At 47.1% G+C, this 19,406-nt stretch overlaps 1 protein-coding gene across 1 annotated transcript in view; it reads right to left on the bottom strand.

Moving 5' to 3' along the window:
* Window positions 1-4,586, bottom strand: part of LOC119312277 (vacuolar protein sorting-associated protein 35B-like) — an 8,699-nt gene extending 4,113 nt beyond the window's left edge. Inside the window, exons 1-10 of the mRNA XM_037588001.1 lie at window positions 4,491-4,586; window positions 4,289-4,385; window positions 4,067-4,193; window positions 2,397-2,582; window positions 1,485-1,572; window positions 1,176-1,232; window positions 1,004-1,093; window positions 800-922; window positions 193-267; window positions 65-124 (exon numbers count right to left, since the gene is read on the bottom strand). Coding sequence (XP_037443898.1) covers window positions 65-124; window positions 193-267; window positions 800-922; window positions 1,004-1,093; window positions 1,176-1,232; window positions 1,485-1,572; window positions 2,397-2,582; window positions 4,067-4,193; window positions 4,289-4,385; window positions 4,491-4,586 — 999 coding nt within the window. The remainder of the gene's footprint in view (window positions 1-64; window positions 125-192; window positions 268-799; window positions 923-1,003; window positions 1,094-1,175; window positions 1,233-1,484; window positions 1,573-2,396; window positions 2,583-4,066; window positions 4,194-4,288; window positions 4,386-4,490) is intronic.
* Window positions 4,587-19,406: the final 14,820 nt, after the last annotated feature.

Genomic DNA, 19,406 nt, shown 5'->3' with positions numbered 1-19,406 from the left:
GGACATGTATGACCTCTGTGATTGCGTATTTCTAATTAGTGATAAGCAGCAATTTAAGTGTTACCTTTCCAATAGCATTGCTGAACTTCGCAAAAGCTTCAACTTGCAAAAACTCTGGCAGTACCTGCACAATTCATTAATGTAAAAGCATATATGGATTACATCTGATAAAGTGGTATAGGGGATGCTCACTTCAGGACTTGTGGCAGCATAGTTTGACAATCTGTCCATGAGTTGAGATAGCACCGTTTTGATATCAACACTTGGCTGCAAGAGAATTTATGTGATGACTTGCTTCATAGTAAAATAAAACAGAAACTGCATATCAGTTAATAAGATCGAGCGAGATTCGTAGTACTAGAACTCTGTACTTCATTGTACTTGCATTGTCAAGCTTTACCATGTTATACCCTGAATATACGAAAGTATAGGTTCATCATCTAACTATGGCACCACAATAAAATAACACACCATAACTATGTATATAATAGTGTGCTTTGCCCTCAAAAGTCCCTTAGCTAACATGATAGTTTCAATCAGGTGAAGACAAAAAAAGTGCGCCTGAACCTATATGTTAATCCTTTCTATAAGTGGTGAAGGCACAGGAGAAAATAACACTATTTAGTTTTGATAATAAACATCAGGTAAACCAACCAAGTCGATCAAAGGCATGAGGATCAATTGCAAGTTGAGTCTTTGATTGACAGAATTAACCTCTGTTATGCAATTATCAGCATGGAACAGCATAAACTGGGGAACTCAGCAGGGAAACAAAGCTAGAAAAGGTGAGGTTGCCAACCTGTAGCTGGGGGAAGGCGCTCAACAATGTTTCCAATGTCTGTAGATGGTATTCGTCTGGAAAGACTTGGATTATGCAGTCCATCAGGTAGAACTGTGCAAGATCGTCCTTACAATTAACTACCTGCCAATATATTTCAGCTTCAGTTTCCACGATATCATGGATGTACATTGTCATTTTATATCAATATATCTAACTTCAAACCTGTTCTGATATCCTTGGAAGAACATTCTCTTTGTACATTTCAAGGTCAACACCTTCGATTTGGCTTAGAACGTGAAGGTTTTTGCCTACCTGGAAAGTTCAGAAGAACTTGTGTCATTAAAATGACTCCAAATAACAGTCAAGTAGAATCTGTAGATGATAATTAATTTACCAGATCACGCAGTTCATTTCTTTCCTTCCCCCGCTTGTCCTTCTCCCGAACAGGCCCCTGCAGACCAGGGTCATCATTTTCGGGTTTCAGCTCAGGATCATCTACATGTCAATGTCTTATAATCACTAAGTTCTGTAAATGTCCAGAACTAAGATTCCGAATGACTGCATATGTGATAAATGATCTTTTTCTGTGCAACATATGTGACTTGGTATGGATGTATAGCAGCCTAACATGGTAAATGCATGATAATAAAGGAAAGGAAATAAATAAAGTTGTGTCCTAAGGTTACACGGCTAGCAAACAAACCTGATGCTGCATCCGAACCCAGAGTTTGTTCATTTCTATGAAATTCTGAAGAACAAATTCAACTGCATCATTAATGCTATCAGCATCCCTGCGTGATAAAAGTTGTTAAAAACAAAAGATGGAATATAAGGAAATTGTTGAAGAAAAGTACTCCCTCCGTCCCAAAATAAGTGACTCAACTTTGTACTAACTTTAGTACAAAGTTAGTACAAACTTGAGTCACTTATTTTGGGACGGAGGGAGTAATTACAAAGGAAATGGAAAAACACTATCTGGACAACTCACTTCCAATGTCCCAAACAACCAACTATAATGAGCTAAGCTAATTACAGATCATTTCAACATGAACCAAAATCAAGTGAGGTCACTGGTAACAGTTAGGATTTGGAGTGTATAGTAATACAATTGCATGCGACTAAGATTGATTAAATCCTATATTAGTTAATGACAAAGCAGGGTTGATGACCAGGTACCAGCAAATAATGAATATCAAGTCCCGGCACCCAAGTGATTATTAATATTGCAGGAGCTGTACAAAATGAAGAGAAAAGGGAACTAGTAACACTAGTGTTACTAGCGCATCATGTACAGTTGTAGAAATACCGTCTAGGTTGCTAACCAAGACATCATGTTTACATGAAAGATTAACTTGTTTCTGTTTCAGTACTAGGTATCCCGTTATACAAAGTCAATGACTCAATGTAATGTGATTATTTTGTAATTATAGCACATGCTACATTTTCACAAGAAATTTGTAGTACATACTTATGTAACAGAATTGGAGAATAAGCTAATTCTTGGTGTCCTAAGGTTAGTGTGTTATTTGTGAGCTCGAAATTGCCATTGGTACACGCATATTAATGAAAGCAAAACAAACTGAAAATAGCTATAGTTTAGAATGATGCGCAGTACCCTTCATACTCTGAACCAATATCAGGTAGCTTGTCTCGGCTTATCTGAGAGAGGTAACTTCTTAGGAAAAGTCCACGAAGAGGATGTTGAATGCCCCGACACATTTCAACAAGATCTTTCAGAACATCTTTAGCGGGAGCCTCTTTTGATTTAATGTACACAGATCCTACTGTGCAGAGCAGATAACTAGCACATGAACAACATAAGATCAGATAATACTATTCATAAGTTCTTTAAATAGAAAGAAATTACAGTGTTGTACAGATGGCATGATAAACAACTAGCTTGGTATTTACATATATTAGTTTTACACGGGTCAGTTACAATAAAATAGATAATAAAAGAACAGCATAATTATGGGACCTGGCAGTCGGGATCTAAGCAGAACTCAGGACTAGATCATGGACACACCGTCTTATTTATACAACGTTCCAAGCTAATAAACAATTATCATGTCCTAAAAACACAGTAATAAGCAGAAACATATAAATTAATGGCTGAGCGTGAGGGCCAAACATACAGGCAAGTGTTGAGTGAAGTTAAAACTTAACCTAAATCCAAACAACAACAGTTTAAAGTTACATAAAATTTATAGGGATAGGGAGGTTCAGAAACTGCTTTATGTGAGTCAAAGTTCTATCATGCAAGGCTTGAAAATCCGTGTAATTTTGCATTTTTCCCTAGTTCAAAGACAAGTCCATGCCAGAATATAAGCAGCTGCAATATTCCTGATAATAAACACATTATGAGTTATGTCGACAAGAACTCAAATTAATTGGGTCTAAAGCTGAAAGAAGCAGCAGGTTTGGCTAAAAGGTGGATCGCAATTATGTTAAGTTTTGATTGAATGACCTTTAGACTTCATTTACAACTTAAGTTCCACAAAGATGAAATAATGCCTAGACTTAGTTCATGATTTATGTACAAACAAGTTTAGACAGTATCATTGGAGAGTCTAGTCCTGACATATCATTCCACACTCTTTGCAAGCAACTGAGATGTGGTAAAGAATAAAGTTTCCTCGATTGTGTTTGAACTTAACAAGACACAGCTAAAAGAATTGATTGGTCCCACCACCAAGCAAACTCTGAATACGATACTGGTTATAATTTTCCCAATGGTATTTGCAGGTGCAGTTGAATTGATACAACCATACAAATTAGTACAGTAACTTCTAACTGATATGGTACTTCACGAATGACAGTACAATATGATATAGCACATGTTGAATGGCATGAAATGTCTTAGTGAACCATAACAAGTACTCCCTCCGTCCCATAATATAAGAACGTTTTTGACACTAGTGTAGTGTTAAAAACGTTCTTATATTATGGGACGGAGGGAGTAATAAACTGTGTCCATTTTGCAATATTGGGAACTAATCTACAATACAACAAGGAATAACTGGTGGCAGAACGGAATTACATATCTACTGTCTACTGTTCAAATGTGTGGAACTGCAGATGCATTAAGTCTTTCATTCATATATGTCTCCATAGAATTTGCACTTCATTCAAACTAGTCTAATCAACACGATTCTCATAGTTGTTAATGTGAACATAGCATGTCATTTACTGACAATATCCCACCGAATGGAATGGTACCCACTGTCAATCTCTTCCGAGCAAGTAAAATTGAACTAGCATCAATTCTGTAAGAGTTAGCCTTACAGTCTCGGCAACACGTTGCCAGCATGCTGAACAAGCTCGTAGAGGTCAACCACGGAGCAGCTGCCCCGGCGGGTCTCCTCCCTGAAGAACATCTCCAGCTTCCGCATCTCATCGAACGCCCTCATGTCTGCAGCAGCCCAACAAAGTGAAATCCTGTCAAACCCCAGCCGAACCCACACACACTCACGGAATTCGACGGCGCCCGGAGAACCTCCCACTCACATAGCTCGTAGTACTTGTGCGGGGAGAGCCTGGAGGTGCGCAGCTCCGAGAGCATCTGCGCCGAGTACTTGAGCGCGTCCTTGAGGTTGTTCGAGTCCTGCAATCCGCCCACGAAATCGCCGATCGAGGCGGGGGTAAGCTAGCGACCGGGGGAGCTAGGGTTCCGCGGGAGGGGGAGGGGAAGGGAGGGGGCGGGGCTTACGAGGGCGCGGTGCATGTAGAAGGCGTTCTGCTGGACGCCGGCGATGCCCTCAGCGAGCCAGCGCTCCTCGTCGTCGCCGCCGCCGTCGGGCAGCATCCTGGCGGCCGCCGTGTTGGCCGCCTCCGGTGGGGCGGCGGATCTGGTCGGCGGCGGCGGCTCTGGCTCGGGGGGTTGGGGATCTCGTCGCGCGTGGCTCTGGCCCTTCGGGTTTGGCTGCGTGCGGGTGTCTGTGTTCTTCGCGTGTTTGTTTATGTTCAGTTTATCTCTGTGCTTCGATTGATGCCTTTTCCCCGGATCCCGAATGGTTTCGATCGGAACCGATGCATACAGTTGACCGGCTGGTCTGCCAGGGGCTGACTTACCCATGAAGTAGATCTCACGAGTGGTCTAGTATGTAATTTCTTGGTAGTATTCTTTTTTTATATTCTCAGCAAAGAATATTTTTTTATAACATAACATGAGTTCTATTTTCTTGGAATAATAATTCTTGTATTACTCATATACAGTCACGCTTAACAGCGTCCAAAACGACATCAGGTCCTGACCCAAGCCAAACAACAGTTTGGCCTTTGCTCCCAAAATTTGCTAAAACATGACTCGACGAATTACAATTTCGACGGACATGAGTAATACAAGAACTATGAGACATATTTTCTTTTTTCTCTCTAATCAAAAAGGCGTACTTTGATCTGTCTCTCTCTCCACTTGTCACCATGTTCACTGGTAAGTGCCTCCAAACAGTCACTTTCAACATCGATCGGTAGGTCTCTCCACTGTAATGTCAACATGAGTCCTTCCCGAATCGCTAAGATCTCAGACTCCAGCACATCATCACACGTGAAAAGATGCCTACATAAGCTGAAAATAATAGCTCCGGAGTGGTCGCGTAGCAGCATACCCGCTTCTCCAACTCCGCCCAGGATAGATCCATCGGTGTTAAGTAACAACGCGAGCACAGATGCATCAGTCCTGAACAGTAAAATCAAAACAAATGGTAAAGAATAAAAAATTGATTTATTTGTGGCAAACATTGTTAAATGTTCTGAGTGGTTGCAAAGTTTCATGATAAAAAGTTAGAATTTTTTTGAATTATCTACCATTTGTTTTGAATTTACTATTCATCCAGATCCATATCCCATGAATGTCATTCCATCATGAAACTTTGCAAGCACTCGAAACATTCAACAGTCTTGCCAAAAAATCAAAATCTTTAAACTTTTTACCATTTGTTTTGAATTTACTATTCATATGGGTCCATATGTACTCGCGAGCAGATACTCCACATTCCTTAAATAAGATCATCTCTAGTCATTCTGCTCCTTAAATAAACCACTTTCTCAAACTAAACTCACTATAAAAAGTAGCATGTTCCTTCCATCACTTTGCACAACCGAGCTGAGAAGGCAGAGGCGGCTCTTGAAGAAGCAACCGGGGAATTAACCGGCTTAAAACGCCATGTCTCTCAAATGGTCTCAGCGATCTTTGGTAAGTCGCCCTGCAAGCGTTAAATACTTGAACCTTTCAATTGATCATATAATTGGAATTGACTCACCTGATCATGTTTATGCAGGCCCCAGGAGTTCAAATCTGAACCAAGATATGTTGATCAAGCTGAAGGCAGTTTATACACTGGTGGAACAACTGTACACCGGGTGTCAGCATGCACTAGCCATGGTGGCTTTGTCAAATGAAGTGCCTACCCTCCTGGCAGAGGTCTTGAAGAAGCTTTCCGTGCTACCCCAACCGTTCAATGAACTGAAGCGGTCAGCTGCAAGATTCGGAGTGGTAAATGCTTTAAGCCGGGCCAAAGCTTGGCTACCAGAGTTAGACCCGGCCGACATTGCCACTAGCTATCCAAGCTTGAAGGAGGACGACACTCCCTTTGAACACGAAGACTTTACCGCTTGTGTAAAGGAGATACGCCCCATGGCCACCCGGATAGCTGACGAAGTGGATCTTACCAAGTACCAGGCGGGTTATGACGTTGAGAACCGGAGAATTCCAATGCCTCACTATAAAGTGACCAGTCTGATCCCCCACTCCGTAAGCATACCTTCGCCCCTGAAGTTGACCCGACCGGACTAGTTGATGATGAAGCTGAATTTGAAGCTTTGAACAACATTGACTGGTCATCATCAACCTTCTAGGAAAGGGGACAGGGCGAAGAAGCGGAGAGGGCTGACCAGGACGCTTCAGGCGAACATGAGAGCTAATCTGGCGTGGCGGCTCATACCTGTGATGTGCTTAAAAACAATATGAATCATTTGGACTCGGGGAGTCATGTAATAGATTAGAAATAACTTTGATTTGGCCGTGCCATCGTGCACGTTTTGGTGCTTAATGCCATTAAGCTGACGTGTTATATTTACCCGTGTTTACTTTTCATCTGCTTCCCGTATGCTTGACCAATTCTTTTAACTGTCCTGCACATAAAAACAGACCACAAGATCCCTTGGTGGCTTACCGCAAGGCGGGTCATAATAAACTTGATATATTAAGATGAAAAAAGAATCACACATAAGTTTGTTGTAACATATAATGTTTAAAACACAACTATAATCTTACACCTGTGACCTTTTTGAATTTGCACTGCCGGCTTGTATGACCCGGTCAGTAGGGGTGATAACCCAATCTTTGGACACCAATATTTCCAAAGGTATAATGATGCTCATATATTGGCGACTTACCAGCCAATATCAAGCCGGGTTAAAATTAACCACACTTATACTTGTAAACCTGAAAAGAGTCTCAAGTCAAATAAAGGGTGCTTCCAAAGAAAACTTAAACCAAATAGAATATAAAAAATTAAAGGCTTCTGATTCGAATACGATCAGTAAACCGTTCCAGAGGGGTTAAGCTAGGATTCGAATACGATCATGTAGCCCCCAGTGGCTTTGGCGTTGCGCCGATCAAGAAGGTACCGACAGCTATGTTCTCTTTGGTTCGAATACGACCTATGTTTGAACATGAAGCCCCCTAATGACCTTGAGAGTTTTTTAACGACTCTGATTCGAATATGATCAAAGTCGGTTCCCAAAAGGGGTTGAGCTATGATTCGAATACGATCAAGAAGCCCCCTAATGAGCTCGGCAGTGTGCCAATCAAAAGGGTACCGATATCTATGTTCTCTTTGGTTCGAATACAACCTATGTTTGAACAGGAAGCCCCCTAGTGATCATAAATTTTAACTGCTAGATTCGAATACGATCGTAAGCCAGATCAAGAGGGTAAAGCTGGATCTACAATCAGCCCCCAAGTGATCATGACAATGATAATAACAATGACACATTTACCTTTGAGGAGGAAAAAAGGACATAGGTCTTGCTTTATTATTTATAATAATATATACATTGTCAAAACATGTACATCATGAGAGCCGGTGGCTCAAGTGTAGTATGGCCGAAGATGAGCGATATTCCACGGCCGGTGGGGCTCCTCCTCCGACTTACGTGAGTCTTTGTGCTCTCGAACATCGATAAGGTAGTATGACCCGTTGTTCAAGTTCTTGCTGACCACAAAGGGCCCTTCCCAAGGTGGGGATAACTTGTGTGCATCAGTTTGATCCTGGATGAGCCGGAGCACCAAATCACCTTCCTGAAAGGTTCTGGTCTTAACCCGGCGGTTGTAATAACGGCGCATGTCCTGTTGGTAAATCGCTGAGCGAGCTGCTGCCAAGTCACGCTTTTCATCTAACAGGTCAAGGGCATCCTGACGCGCCTGCTTATTGTCTGCTTCAACATAAGCCGCCACGCGGGGCGAGTCATGACGGATGTCACTAGGGAGAACCGCCTCAGCTCCGTAGACCATGAAGAAGGACGTATAACCCGTAGATCTGTTGGGGGTAGTGTTGATGCTCCATATCACAGAGGGTAATTCCTCAACCCAACAACCCATCGTCCGGTGCAAGGGGACCAAAAGCTGGGGCTTGATGCCTTTCAAGATCTCCTGTTGGCTCTCTCAGCTTGACCATTAGATTGAGGGTGAGCCACTGATGAAACATCAAGCCAAATATGCTCACGTTGACAAAATTCTTCCATGACGCCTTTAGACAGATTAGTGTCATTGTCAGTTATAATGCTGTGTGGAAAGCCGAAGCGAAATATCACCTTTTTCATGAACTGAACCGTCGTAGCTGCATCACACTTACTGACTGGCTCTGCCTCAACCCACTTTCTAAATTTATCAACCGCCACCAAAAGGTGGGTCTTTTTATATTTGGACCATTTGAAAGGCCCAACCATGTCAAGCCCCCAGACTGCAAACGGCCAAGTAATTGGAATCATCCTCAACTCTTGAGCCGACACGTGAGCCCGTCTTGAGAACTTCTGACAACCGTCACATTTACTGACCAGGTCCTCTACATTAGCATGAGCCGTCAGCCAATAGAATCCATGACGGTACGCCTTGGCCACAAGGGACTTTGACCCGACATGATGGCCGCAATCCCCTTCATGAATCTCATGTAGAATTTCTTGGCCTTCTTCAGGGGAAACACAACGCTGAAATGCCCCTGTAACACTGCGATGATGCAACTCGCCATTGGCAATTGTCATTGACTTAGACCGCCGGGTTATCTGCCTGGCCAAGATTTCATCCTCAGGCAACTCGCCCCGGGTCATGTAAGCCAAATATGGCACTGTCCAATTTGGGATGACGTGAAGAGCCGCCACCAATTGTGCTTCTGGGTCAGGAACAACCAAGTCTTCCTCTGTAGGTAACTTGACAGAAGGGTTATGCAGAATATCCAAGAAAGTATTAGGTGGCACCGGCTTACGCTGAGAGCCCAGACGGCTTAAGGCATCAGCCGCCTCATTCTTTCTACGGTCAATGTGCTCCACTTGGTAACCCTTAAAATGTCCAGCAATGGCATCAACTTCACGGCAATAAGCCTCCATGACAGGATCCTTGGAATCCCACTTGCCTGATACTTGTTGAGCCACCAAATCTGAGTCACCAAAACACCTTACCTGGCTTAAGCTCATCTCCTTAGCCATCCAAAGACCATGGAGTAAGGCCTCATACTCAGCTGCATTGTTAGTACAGGGAAACATCAACCGTAGCACATAACAAAATTTGTCACCTCGAGGGGAAGCCAAAACAACTCCAGCCCCCGAGCTCTCCAATTGCCTGGACCCGTCAAAGTGAATAGTCCAATATGTATTATCCGGCTTTTCTTCAGGCATCTGCAGCTCTGTCCAATCGTTGATGAAATCCACCAGTGCTTGAGACTTGATAGCAGTGCGTGGCACATACTTTAAACCATGAGGCCCAAGTTCAATGGCCCACTTGGTAACTCGTCATGTGGCCTCTCTGTTTAGAATGATATATCCTAAAGGAGCAGAACTAACCACAGTGATAGGGTGGCCCAGGAAATATTGCTTAAGCTTCCGGCTTGCCATGAACACCCCATAAACGAGCTTCTGCCAATGTGGATACCGTTGCTTGGACTCAATAAGTACCTCACTTATGTAGTAAACCGACCGCTGAACCGGATGTTCCTTGCCAGCCTCCTTGCGCTCCACCATGATGGCCACGCTGAAGGCACGTGTGTTAGCAGCCACATATAACAATAAGGGCTCCTTATCAATGGGAGCAGTAAGAACCGGCAACTCAGCCAGCTGTCTCTTCAAATCTTCAAAGGCAGCGTTGGCAGCGTCACTCTAGACGAAGTCATCTGTCTTCTTCATCATTTGATACAGTGGTATGGCCTTCTCACCTAACCGGCTTATGAACCGGCTTAAAGCAGCGATACGACCCGCCAAACACTGAACATCATTGATACACGCCGGCTTAGCTAGAGAGGTGATGGCCTTGATCTTCTTCGGGTTAGCCTCGATGCCCCTGTTAGAAACCGGAAAACCCAAAAGCTTGCCTGCAGGCACGCCAAAAACACACTTGGTCGGGTTAAGCATCATCTTGTAGACCCGAAGATTGTCAAAGGTTTCCTTTAGATCATCTATCAAGGTCTCCTTCTCCCTGGATTTCACCACAATGTCGTCCACATAAGCATGAACATTGCGCCCAATTTGATTATGAAGACAATTCTGCACACACCGCTGGTAAGTCGCCTGGGCACTCTTGAGCCCGAAAGGCATAGATACATAGCAGAAGGCTCCAAGCGGAGTAAGGAACGCCATCTTCTCCTGGTCCTTAACTGCCATCTTGATCTGATGATAACCAGAGTAAGCATCCAAAAAACTCAAGCGCTCACAAACCGCCATAGCATCAATGATTTGATCAATACGAGGGAGAGCAAAGGGGTCATCCGGACAAGCCCTGTTTAGGTCCGTGTAATCCACACACATACACCAAGTGCCGTTTTTCTTAAGCACCAGCCCCGGGTTAGCCAACCACTCTGGATGAAAAACTTCAATGATGAACCCAGCCGCCAAGAGCCGGGCTACTTCCTCACCAATGGCTTTACGCCTCTCCTCATTGAACCGCCGAAGAAACTGCTTGACCGGCTTAAACTTTGGATCAATATTAAGAGTGTGCTCAGCGAGTTCTCTCGGTACACCTGGCATGTCAGAAGGTTTCCATGCAAAGATGTCCCGGTTCTCACGGATGAACTCGATGAGCGTGCTTTCCTATTTGGGATCCAAATTAGCACTAATACTGGACTGCTTAGATGAGTCGCCTGGAACAAAGTCAACAAGCTTGGTATCATCGGCCGACTTAAACTTCATGACCGGCTCATGCTCTGTGGTTGGCTTTTTCAAAGACGTCATATCTGCTGGGTCAATATTGTCCTTGTAGAACTTCAACTCTTCTGTTGCATAGACCGACTCAGCATAAGCCGCGTCGCCTTCCTCACATTCCAAGGCTATCTTTCGGCTCCCATGCACTGTGATGGTACCCTTATGACCCAGCATCTTGAGCTGTAAATACACATAACACGGTCGTGCCATGAACTTGGCATAAGCCGGCCGCCCAAACAGAGCATGATACGGGCTTCTGATCTTGACCACCTCAAAAGTTAATTTCTCGGCCCTGGAGTCATAATCATCTCCAAAGGCCACCTCCATCTCGATCTTTCCAACTGGATACGCCGACTTACCAGGCACGACGCCATGGAAAACAGTGTTGGACTGCTTAAGGTTTTTATCAGTTAACCCCATGCGACAGAAGGTCTCGTAATAGAGGATGTTGATGCTGCTGCCTCCATCCATGAGCACTTCAGTGAACTTATATCCACCAATCTGAGGGGCCACCACCAAGGCCAGGTGACCCGGATTATCAACCCGGGGAGGGTGATCTTCCCTACTCCATAGAATAGGCTGCTCAGACCATCTCAAATAATGAGGAACTGTCGGCTCAACAACGTTCACATCCCTGTTATGAAGCTTCTGGACTCGTTTGCACAAACTGGTGGTAAACACATGATATTGTCCACTATTTAGCTATTTTGGATGGCTCTGGTATCCACCCTGCAGCTGTTGTTGACCACCCTGGCCAGATTGTTGGTTATAACCACCTTGATTACCTTGAGAATTTTGAAAGTTGGCATTTGAACCGCCACCCGGGCCATGAAAACCGCCACCACCCGAGCCGCCACCCAGCCCATTATTATCGTCGAACATGTTGGAATTCTTGAAAGCCTTCATGATCGTGCAGTCCTTCCATAGATGAGTAGCCGGCTTCTGCTGAGTGCCGTGCCTTGGACATGGCTCATTCAGTAACTGCTCAAGCGTGGGGCCTGACCCGCCAAACCGGGGAGGTGGTCTCCCCTTATGTCATTGGTTGTTACCCTGCGCATTAGTGTTATCCACAAACTCCAAACTACCATCGACCTTATGTTTATTACCTCCTTGATTTGCCGGGTTATGCTGAGGGCCCTTGCCGTTGCCATTCTTCTTTCCCTTCCCTGTCTTTTCATCATCATACTCGGGATCCTTGGTACTATCAGAGTCAGCGTACTTGACCAGAGCCGCCATCAGCGTACCCATATCATTACAATCACGCTTGAGCCGCCCTAGCTTCATCTTCAGAGGCAAAAAACGGTGATTTTTATCCAACATTAAGACTGCAGAGTCGGCATCCATCTTATCAGACGAATGTATTATGGCTTTAACCCGGCGCACCCAATGGGTTGTGGACTCGCCCTCCTCCTGCTTGCAACTAGTCAAATCCACAATTGACATGGGCTGCTTGCATGTATCCTTGAATTTCTGAATGAACCGGGCTTTTAACTCCACCCATGAACTGATTGAATTAGGCGGCAGGCTTTTCAACCAAGTGTGGGAGGTCCCATCCAACATCATGGTGAAGTACTTGGCCATCGCAGCATCACTGACCTCCAGTAATTCCATAGCCATCTCGTAACTTTTGATCCATGCCCCGAGCTATAAGTTGGCCGTATAATTAGGCACCTTCCTAGGTCCCTTGAAATCCTTGGGCAAACGCTCGTTACATAGAGCCGACACCAGATAGGGGACACCTCGGTCCTGGTGGCCACGCCTGCCTCAATATAAGTCGTCGGATAAGCCGGATAAGGCTGGTAAGCCATCAGCTGAGCCGCTTGCTCAGCCGCCTGCTGAGCCGCCCGCTCAGCCTCTTGACGTATCCTATCTTGATCCACTAAGTTAAAGGCTCCATTGCATGCCGGGTCATGCCCGCCTGGCTGGTTACGACACCGGACATTGCTTGAAACGGCCGCTAAGTCCATGTGCCTGCTATAACTCGGGCTTCGGCTTGGACATGGGGTTGAATGAATCCTATCCCGGCTATATGAGTACGCCTCCTATTGTGCTAAGACCGTCTGAAGAAGTTCTCTAACCCGGCGGGTTTCAACCGCTTCCGGAGAGTCGCCGTCCATCGGGAGAGCCGCCAGTCGTGCCGCCGCCGCGATCATGTTCTCCAACGAGTTAGAATAATGACCCAGTGGCGTTGGTACATACTGAGGTGGAACAGTATTCATGCGGGGAGGCCTCATCACCTATGGTTGAACCGGCGTCCCAACCCCAGGTGTCGCAACCCGGTCTATCTCCGGCGGGTTACTGGGCCCTGCACCGGGTGTATGGAAGAGGTTTCGAGGATCATAAACCGAAGGGAGCCGAGACTGAGTCTTCTGGTATCTTCTCCTCATGACCTCATTAGACGCGTTTTGGTCTTGTGTGAGCCGCAAAGTCTGTGCCTGAATCCGCTGAGCCTGGGCGTCTAGAGCCGCTCGCTCTGCGGTCATCCTGACATCTTCCGCTGCGAGATCTTCCTTAGCCTACACTATATCTAGTTTCAGCTGCGCCACTTCCGCATCATGTTGAGCTTGATCCGCCGGGTTGACCATGGCGGTTAACAGAGTGGTCATCTTGTCCGTGAGATCCAACAGCACCTGAGCCGGCGAGCGTACAGGGCCTCCTACCCCGGCTGCTGCTGACCCGGAGGTTATTGTTGCCGCAGTTGTGGAGTCTTGAATAGGTTGCGTGCCGGCCATGAAGATTCCGACCCTGCTCGGCGGCTCAAGGAAATCCGGAATACTGATGCCATCGGAACAACCAAGCCCGCTGTCTTGCAGTTGATACAACGAATCTGTCTCGCATGTGGACGACTCACCATCAGAATAGATGGTCGTCTCACTACCAGATACAGATTCTTCAGAGACCCCTCCGTGGATGCATCCCACGAAGGCACGCTTCACAGCAGGCAGAGCCCGGGCGGGTCTCGCACGCTGAGCCATCTCAACAAGGTCGGTGCAGATGTCCGGCTCAGGGCCTGGCTCGCCGATCTTGCTGATGAAGGCATGAATTCCGCCGAAGGGGACCCGATACCCATACTCAATTGATCCAGTGTCGGGGCCCCATGTCGGTGTCAAAACCGGCGGATCTCGGGTAGGGGGTCCCGAACTATGTGTCTAAGGCTAATGGTAACAGGAGGTGGGGGACACAATGTTTACCCAGGTTCGGGCCCTCTCAATGGAGGTAATACCCTACTTCCTTCTTGATTGATCTTGATGATATGAGTATTACAAGAGTTGATCTACCACGAGATCATAGAGGCTAAACCCTAGAAGCTAGCCTATGATTATGATTGTTGTTGTCCTATGGACTAAACCCTCCGGTTTATATAGACACCGGAGGGGGATAGGGTTACACAGAGTCAGTTACAGAGAAGGAGATCTGCATATCCGAATTGCCAAGCTTGCCTTCCATGCAAAGGAGAGTCCCACCCGAACACGAGACGAAGTCTTCAATCTTGTATCTTCATAGTCCAACAGTCCGGCACAAGTACATAGTCTGGCTGTCCGAGGACCCCCTAATCCAGGACTCCCTCAGTAGCCCCTCAACCAGGCTTCAACGACGATGAGTCCGGCGCGCAGATTGTCTTCGGCATTGCAAGGCGGGTTCCTTCTCCGAATACTCCATAGAAGATCTTGAACACGAGGATCGTGTCCGGCTCTGCAAAACAAATTCCACATACCACCGTAGAGAGTACAATATTCCACAAATCTAATCTGCTGACCACTTTTCACAGCATGACATCACGCCATGGCCCGGTCATTATTCGAACCGTTTTTCTCAACCAGCTGTTGCACATATTGCGAGGCATTTTCCTTGGCACGTCTTGTCGAAGCAGAGATCGTGTCCCCTTATCACGGGATTCTCATCAATACGGGTGTGGGTAACCCAACCGCGCCATCAACATGACGCTTGGGGAATAAGCGAGTTTACGGGGCAAGTGGGGAGGCGCATGGTTTCTACCGCCTTTATAAAGATATAAGGGCTCCCCTTTTTCACCCACGCCTTCTTCTTCCTCTGGTTATCCATTCTATCTCGCTCGAGCTCCAGCGCCCAAGCATTCGTCTTCTCCACCCACAAAGGCCCTCCAAAAATGTCCGGATCCAGAGCAAGAGGCAAGTGGATGGCCTCTACCGTCGAGGAGAAGGATATCAAAAAGCTTTGGGAGGCCGGGTATCTGGCCAAGAACATCAGCCATCGTCTCCCGACGGCGGGACAGATCGTCCCAACCCCGAAACCCCACGAGAGGGTTGTGCTCCTCCCTCACTTTGTCCGCGGGCTAGGGTTTCCCCTCCACCCATTCGTTTGCGGCATCATGTATTACTACGGGATCGATTTTCATGATCTATCCCCCAATTCCTTCCTCAACATCTCGACATTCATCATCGTGTGCGAGGCCTTTCTCCACATCTCGCCACACTTCGGCTTATGGCTGAAGATCTTTAACGTGAAGCCCAAGGTAGTAAGTGGCGAGCATGCCGAATGCGGAGGTGCCATGGTGAGCAAGATGCCCAACGTCACATGGCCATCAGGTACTTTTAATTATTCCGTCAAAGGGTGGCAGCAGCAGTGGTTCTACGCCACCGAGCCACGCGACCCAAAATGGGTCACAGCTCCCGAATTCCGATCCGGGGCTCCCCTGCGGCTTACGTCCTGGCCCAAGAAGGGCCTGAACTGGTCTTTGCCTGACGAATTGTCAGTGCTCCAGATGCGCGTCAAGGATATGGAAGACAAGAATATCAAACTTGTCAATGTGGTCCAGGTGATGTTAGTTCGCCGAATACTTCCTTGTCAGCACAGGGCTTGCAATTTATGGGAATTTGACCCGGCCAAGCACCAGACCCTGCTAGAGCTCTTCGTCTCCTCGCACAAAGACATCTGGAAGGTGCTTTTCAAGTCCGGGATATCATGGCCGGACTCAGCCGAGGATTGGGGTACCAACTGTCCCGCCCTGCAAGTTCGGTAAGTCATCGTACATTGGCAAGTCAGACGTTTTATTCGCATAACCCAAGGGAAATGCTTAATGTGTTTTCCACAACTCTCCTAGGGCTGGACGAAGAAGGCGGGGCGGATCTACTGTCTGGCCCCACTGCCGGTAGAACCGGCCGGCCCACTTCTGATGAATATGCTGGTCCAGTCGCCTTACAAGGCACCGAAGAAGAAGGCCGAGAAGGAGGCCAAAAAGACTAGGGCGGCCTTCGTTGCCGTGGCACTTCAGACACAATATCCGAAGACTCATATGCCCGCTCTTCCTCCGGAGAGGACGAGGAAGAGGAGGAAGACCAATCCCCAGCGAGGGGAGGAAAGAAAAGGATGGCCTCCACATCCTTGGAGGCCGAGTCGCCTAAGAAGGGCAAAACTCCCCTTCCGGAGGAGTCCATCGCCGCTACCGATAGCAGCCCGGAGTGGGATCCCAGGGCCCAGCCCCTAGTGAACTCATGAGTATATAAAATCCGAACACATCTACGCATCCAGACTCACTACGACATGACGTTTTAATCATTGAGCCATGCTGTTTTGCAGTCCGCGCGAGGTCCCGCACCGAACAATCCTCATCGGAGGATTTACCGGGCTCGGATGCTATGGACAGCGGGACACCCCCGAAGGCCCCCTCCCCAAAACATGTGAATGACACCAAGGTATCATCCCAGAGGGACCCAGGCCAAGGAGGGGGGAAAAGATCGTCAAGGCGGCGCTAGAAGGTCAAACTTCAGGGGACGGACACACGGGAGAAATGGCTCCCATGGATGTCGACGACAGGGGCCATCTTGAATTCGGCCCCTGGTCGGACGCAATTCCGGAGATCGATACGGCTCCAGAATCAGTAAGGCAGCCCCCCTCGGCTGGAGGGGGTGCGCCTGTTCCACCGGCAACCTCTGTCCAACCAGAGGTGCCGGATACTTTATCAACGGCGCTGAAGAGCGCCTCCATCGTCGATGAACACCGTGCCCTTATGGGTGTGGTGATTGAGAAGATTCAGTCCGTTGAGAGTGGATTGAATGAAGCCCGTGTCAGCCTTATAACGGGCTTTGAGGTATGTTTTGTGAGGTTTTGAAGAGTGTCATAGTATAGGTAGTAGCCCCTGACACACTGTTCGGTGAAAGAAGGAGCCGGATAGAGGATCAAATATATGTTCGCAGGAGACTTAGTTTTATGGCATCTCTCCCTCTTTTTATTTGTAAGCAGGCGTCTGTAGCGACTGCCGCCTCTCATACTGTGGAAGTCTCCGGACTGAAGCAGAGTCTGGAGCGGGCCAAAGAAGAACTCGACCGAGTGAAGAAACAGTTGGAGGATAACCAAGGTATACAAAAAACCTTGTTCGCATTAGCGTGAATGAATAAATTAATATGATGAGAATATTTTTATGATATGCTCTAGGGGCGACGGCCGAAATTGAGGCTCTTAAGAAGGCTGTGGCTGAAGCCAAGAAGAAGGCTGCCGCAGAGTAGGCTCTTCGCGAAAAGCACAAGGCCAGGGTTATTGAAGCTGAGCAAGAGCTTCAAGAGGCCGTGAAGAAATGCGAGATCTTGGAGCAGAGTTTAGCAGAGAAAGACTCCAAACTCTCCCAAGCTCGCCAAGCCACACGTGATGCCCGGGGGGAAGCCCAAGGCGCCCTGAAGGAAATCCAGGAGGTGAGGAAGATCGCGGCAGGTAAGGCATTTTCTATGTAAAGCGGGTATTTGAAGGGAGGAAATCATGTTTACTAATTTGAATTCGGATTTCTCCAGGGGTATTTGCGGAGCTGCCATGCAGTATATCTGATGCCGCCCAATTCTACCGAGCCGAAGAAAGAAGCACTACGGAGAAGCTCTTCTGGTCGCAGTATCTGGCGCCGAATTATCCAGCGCCATTTGCCGATCAGGTGAAGCAGCCGATCGAACTGCATAAGGCAGCCGAACTAGCCATGAAGGATTTAATTATCCGGCTATGGCCCGCCGAGCCGATTCCAAGCAGCTACTTCGGGCTAGTGGCTTGTGAGTGCCTGCCCTCGACTCGAAGTCATCAAGCGGTCGGTCTGTATGGAGGGTGCGCAAATGGCCTTCGCCCGTGCAAAGGTGCACTGGGGGAAGATGGATGCGGAAAAGCTGATGACCGAGGGGCCGCCTGAGGGGAAGGAGCACCGCAAGCCCGAATTATATTATGATAGTGTCCTAAAAGGATCCCGCCTTGCGGCGGAGCAATGCACCAAGGACATTATATTTCCATGAATAAAGCCATGTTGTCCTTTCTAATGTTGAACAAGGTCATTTCTATTATTTATTGCATGTTATTTGAAAGTTTTTCATCCTGCGCGGCCGTTTTATATATTAATCCTGTGAGTTGGCCAGTCGTCGGCTTCTACCCCCACACAGGAAGTATGGGGGTGTTCGGGATAAACCTGAGCACTCTTTATCCCAGTTTTGGGTCCTTGAAGGAGGTGTTCAGCACAACGAACTAGGCAATCAGACTATAGGGCTTTATCACTCTCACTTAGCCATAGGAGTTTGACAAAAGGAAGGTAGGCGCAGCCCCTGGTGTTCGAAAGACCGCACGAGGGTCTCTATAAGCGCCTGATCGGAAGAAAGCTGATCCATCGCACGCTGCATTAGTTATCCGCATAACGCGGAAGAAATCCTTAAAGATTTTACAACCTCTCGAACAGCTGACCAGCTCTCGCCGTATCATGACAGTCAGTTTTCGGCTTTCTCTAGTGAGGCGCTCGTCCAGAAGAACCGGGACACAATCACAGTAGTTCTCCCTGTGCCGCCTTAGCCGATATAGTGGAACGTAAGGCAGCAAAACATGGGAGCCGGGCAAACCCAACTATTGACCCAAGACATGATTCAGAGCTGATGCATATAATGCTATAAGTTCGGGGTGCTGAACGACCACGAAGGTGTTAGGACTTTATTGCCGTTATTATGGGTACAATGAAGCCCCTGGCATATTGAGGCATATCGTGGTGTACAGATGCCATTTGACAAAGAGTGTCAATAAGAAACAACAACAGATAAGCGTCATATAAAGCCACATGTTGTAATTGAATAACACGTCGATGCGTATGTCAGTGTCAAAACCGGCGGATCTCGGGCAGGGGGTCCCGAACTATGCATCTAAGGCTAATGGTAACAGGAGGGTGGGGACATGATGTTTACCCAGGTTCGGGCCCTCTCGATGGAGGTAATACCCTACTTCTTGCTTGATT

The sequence above is a fragment of the Triticum dicoccoides genome, chromosome 5B (genome assembly GCF_002162155.2).
Source record: "Triticum dicoccoides isolate Atlit2015 ecotype Zavitan chromosome 5B, WEW_v2.0, whole genome shotgun sequence".
NCBI classification, from domain to species: domain Eukaryota; kingdom Viridiplantae; phylum Streptophyta; class Magnoliopsida; order Poales; family Poaceae; genus Triticum; species Triticum dicoccoides.
Note: the sequence above shows the minus strand (reverse complement) of the source record. Positions and strands in the feature narration are given on the sequence as shown.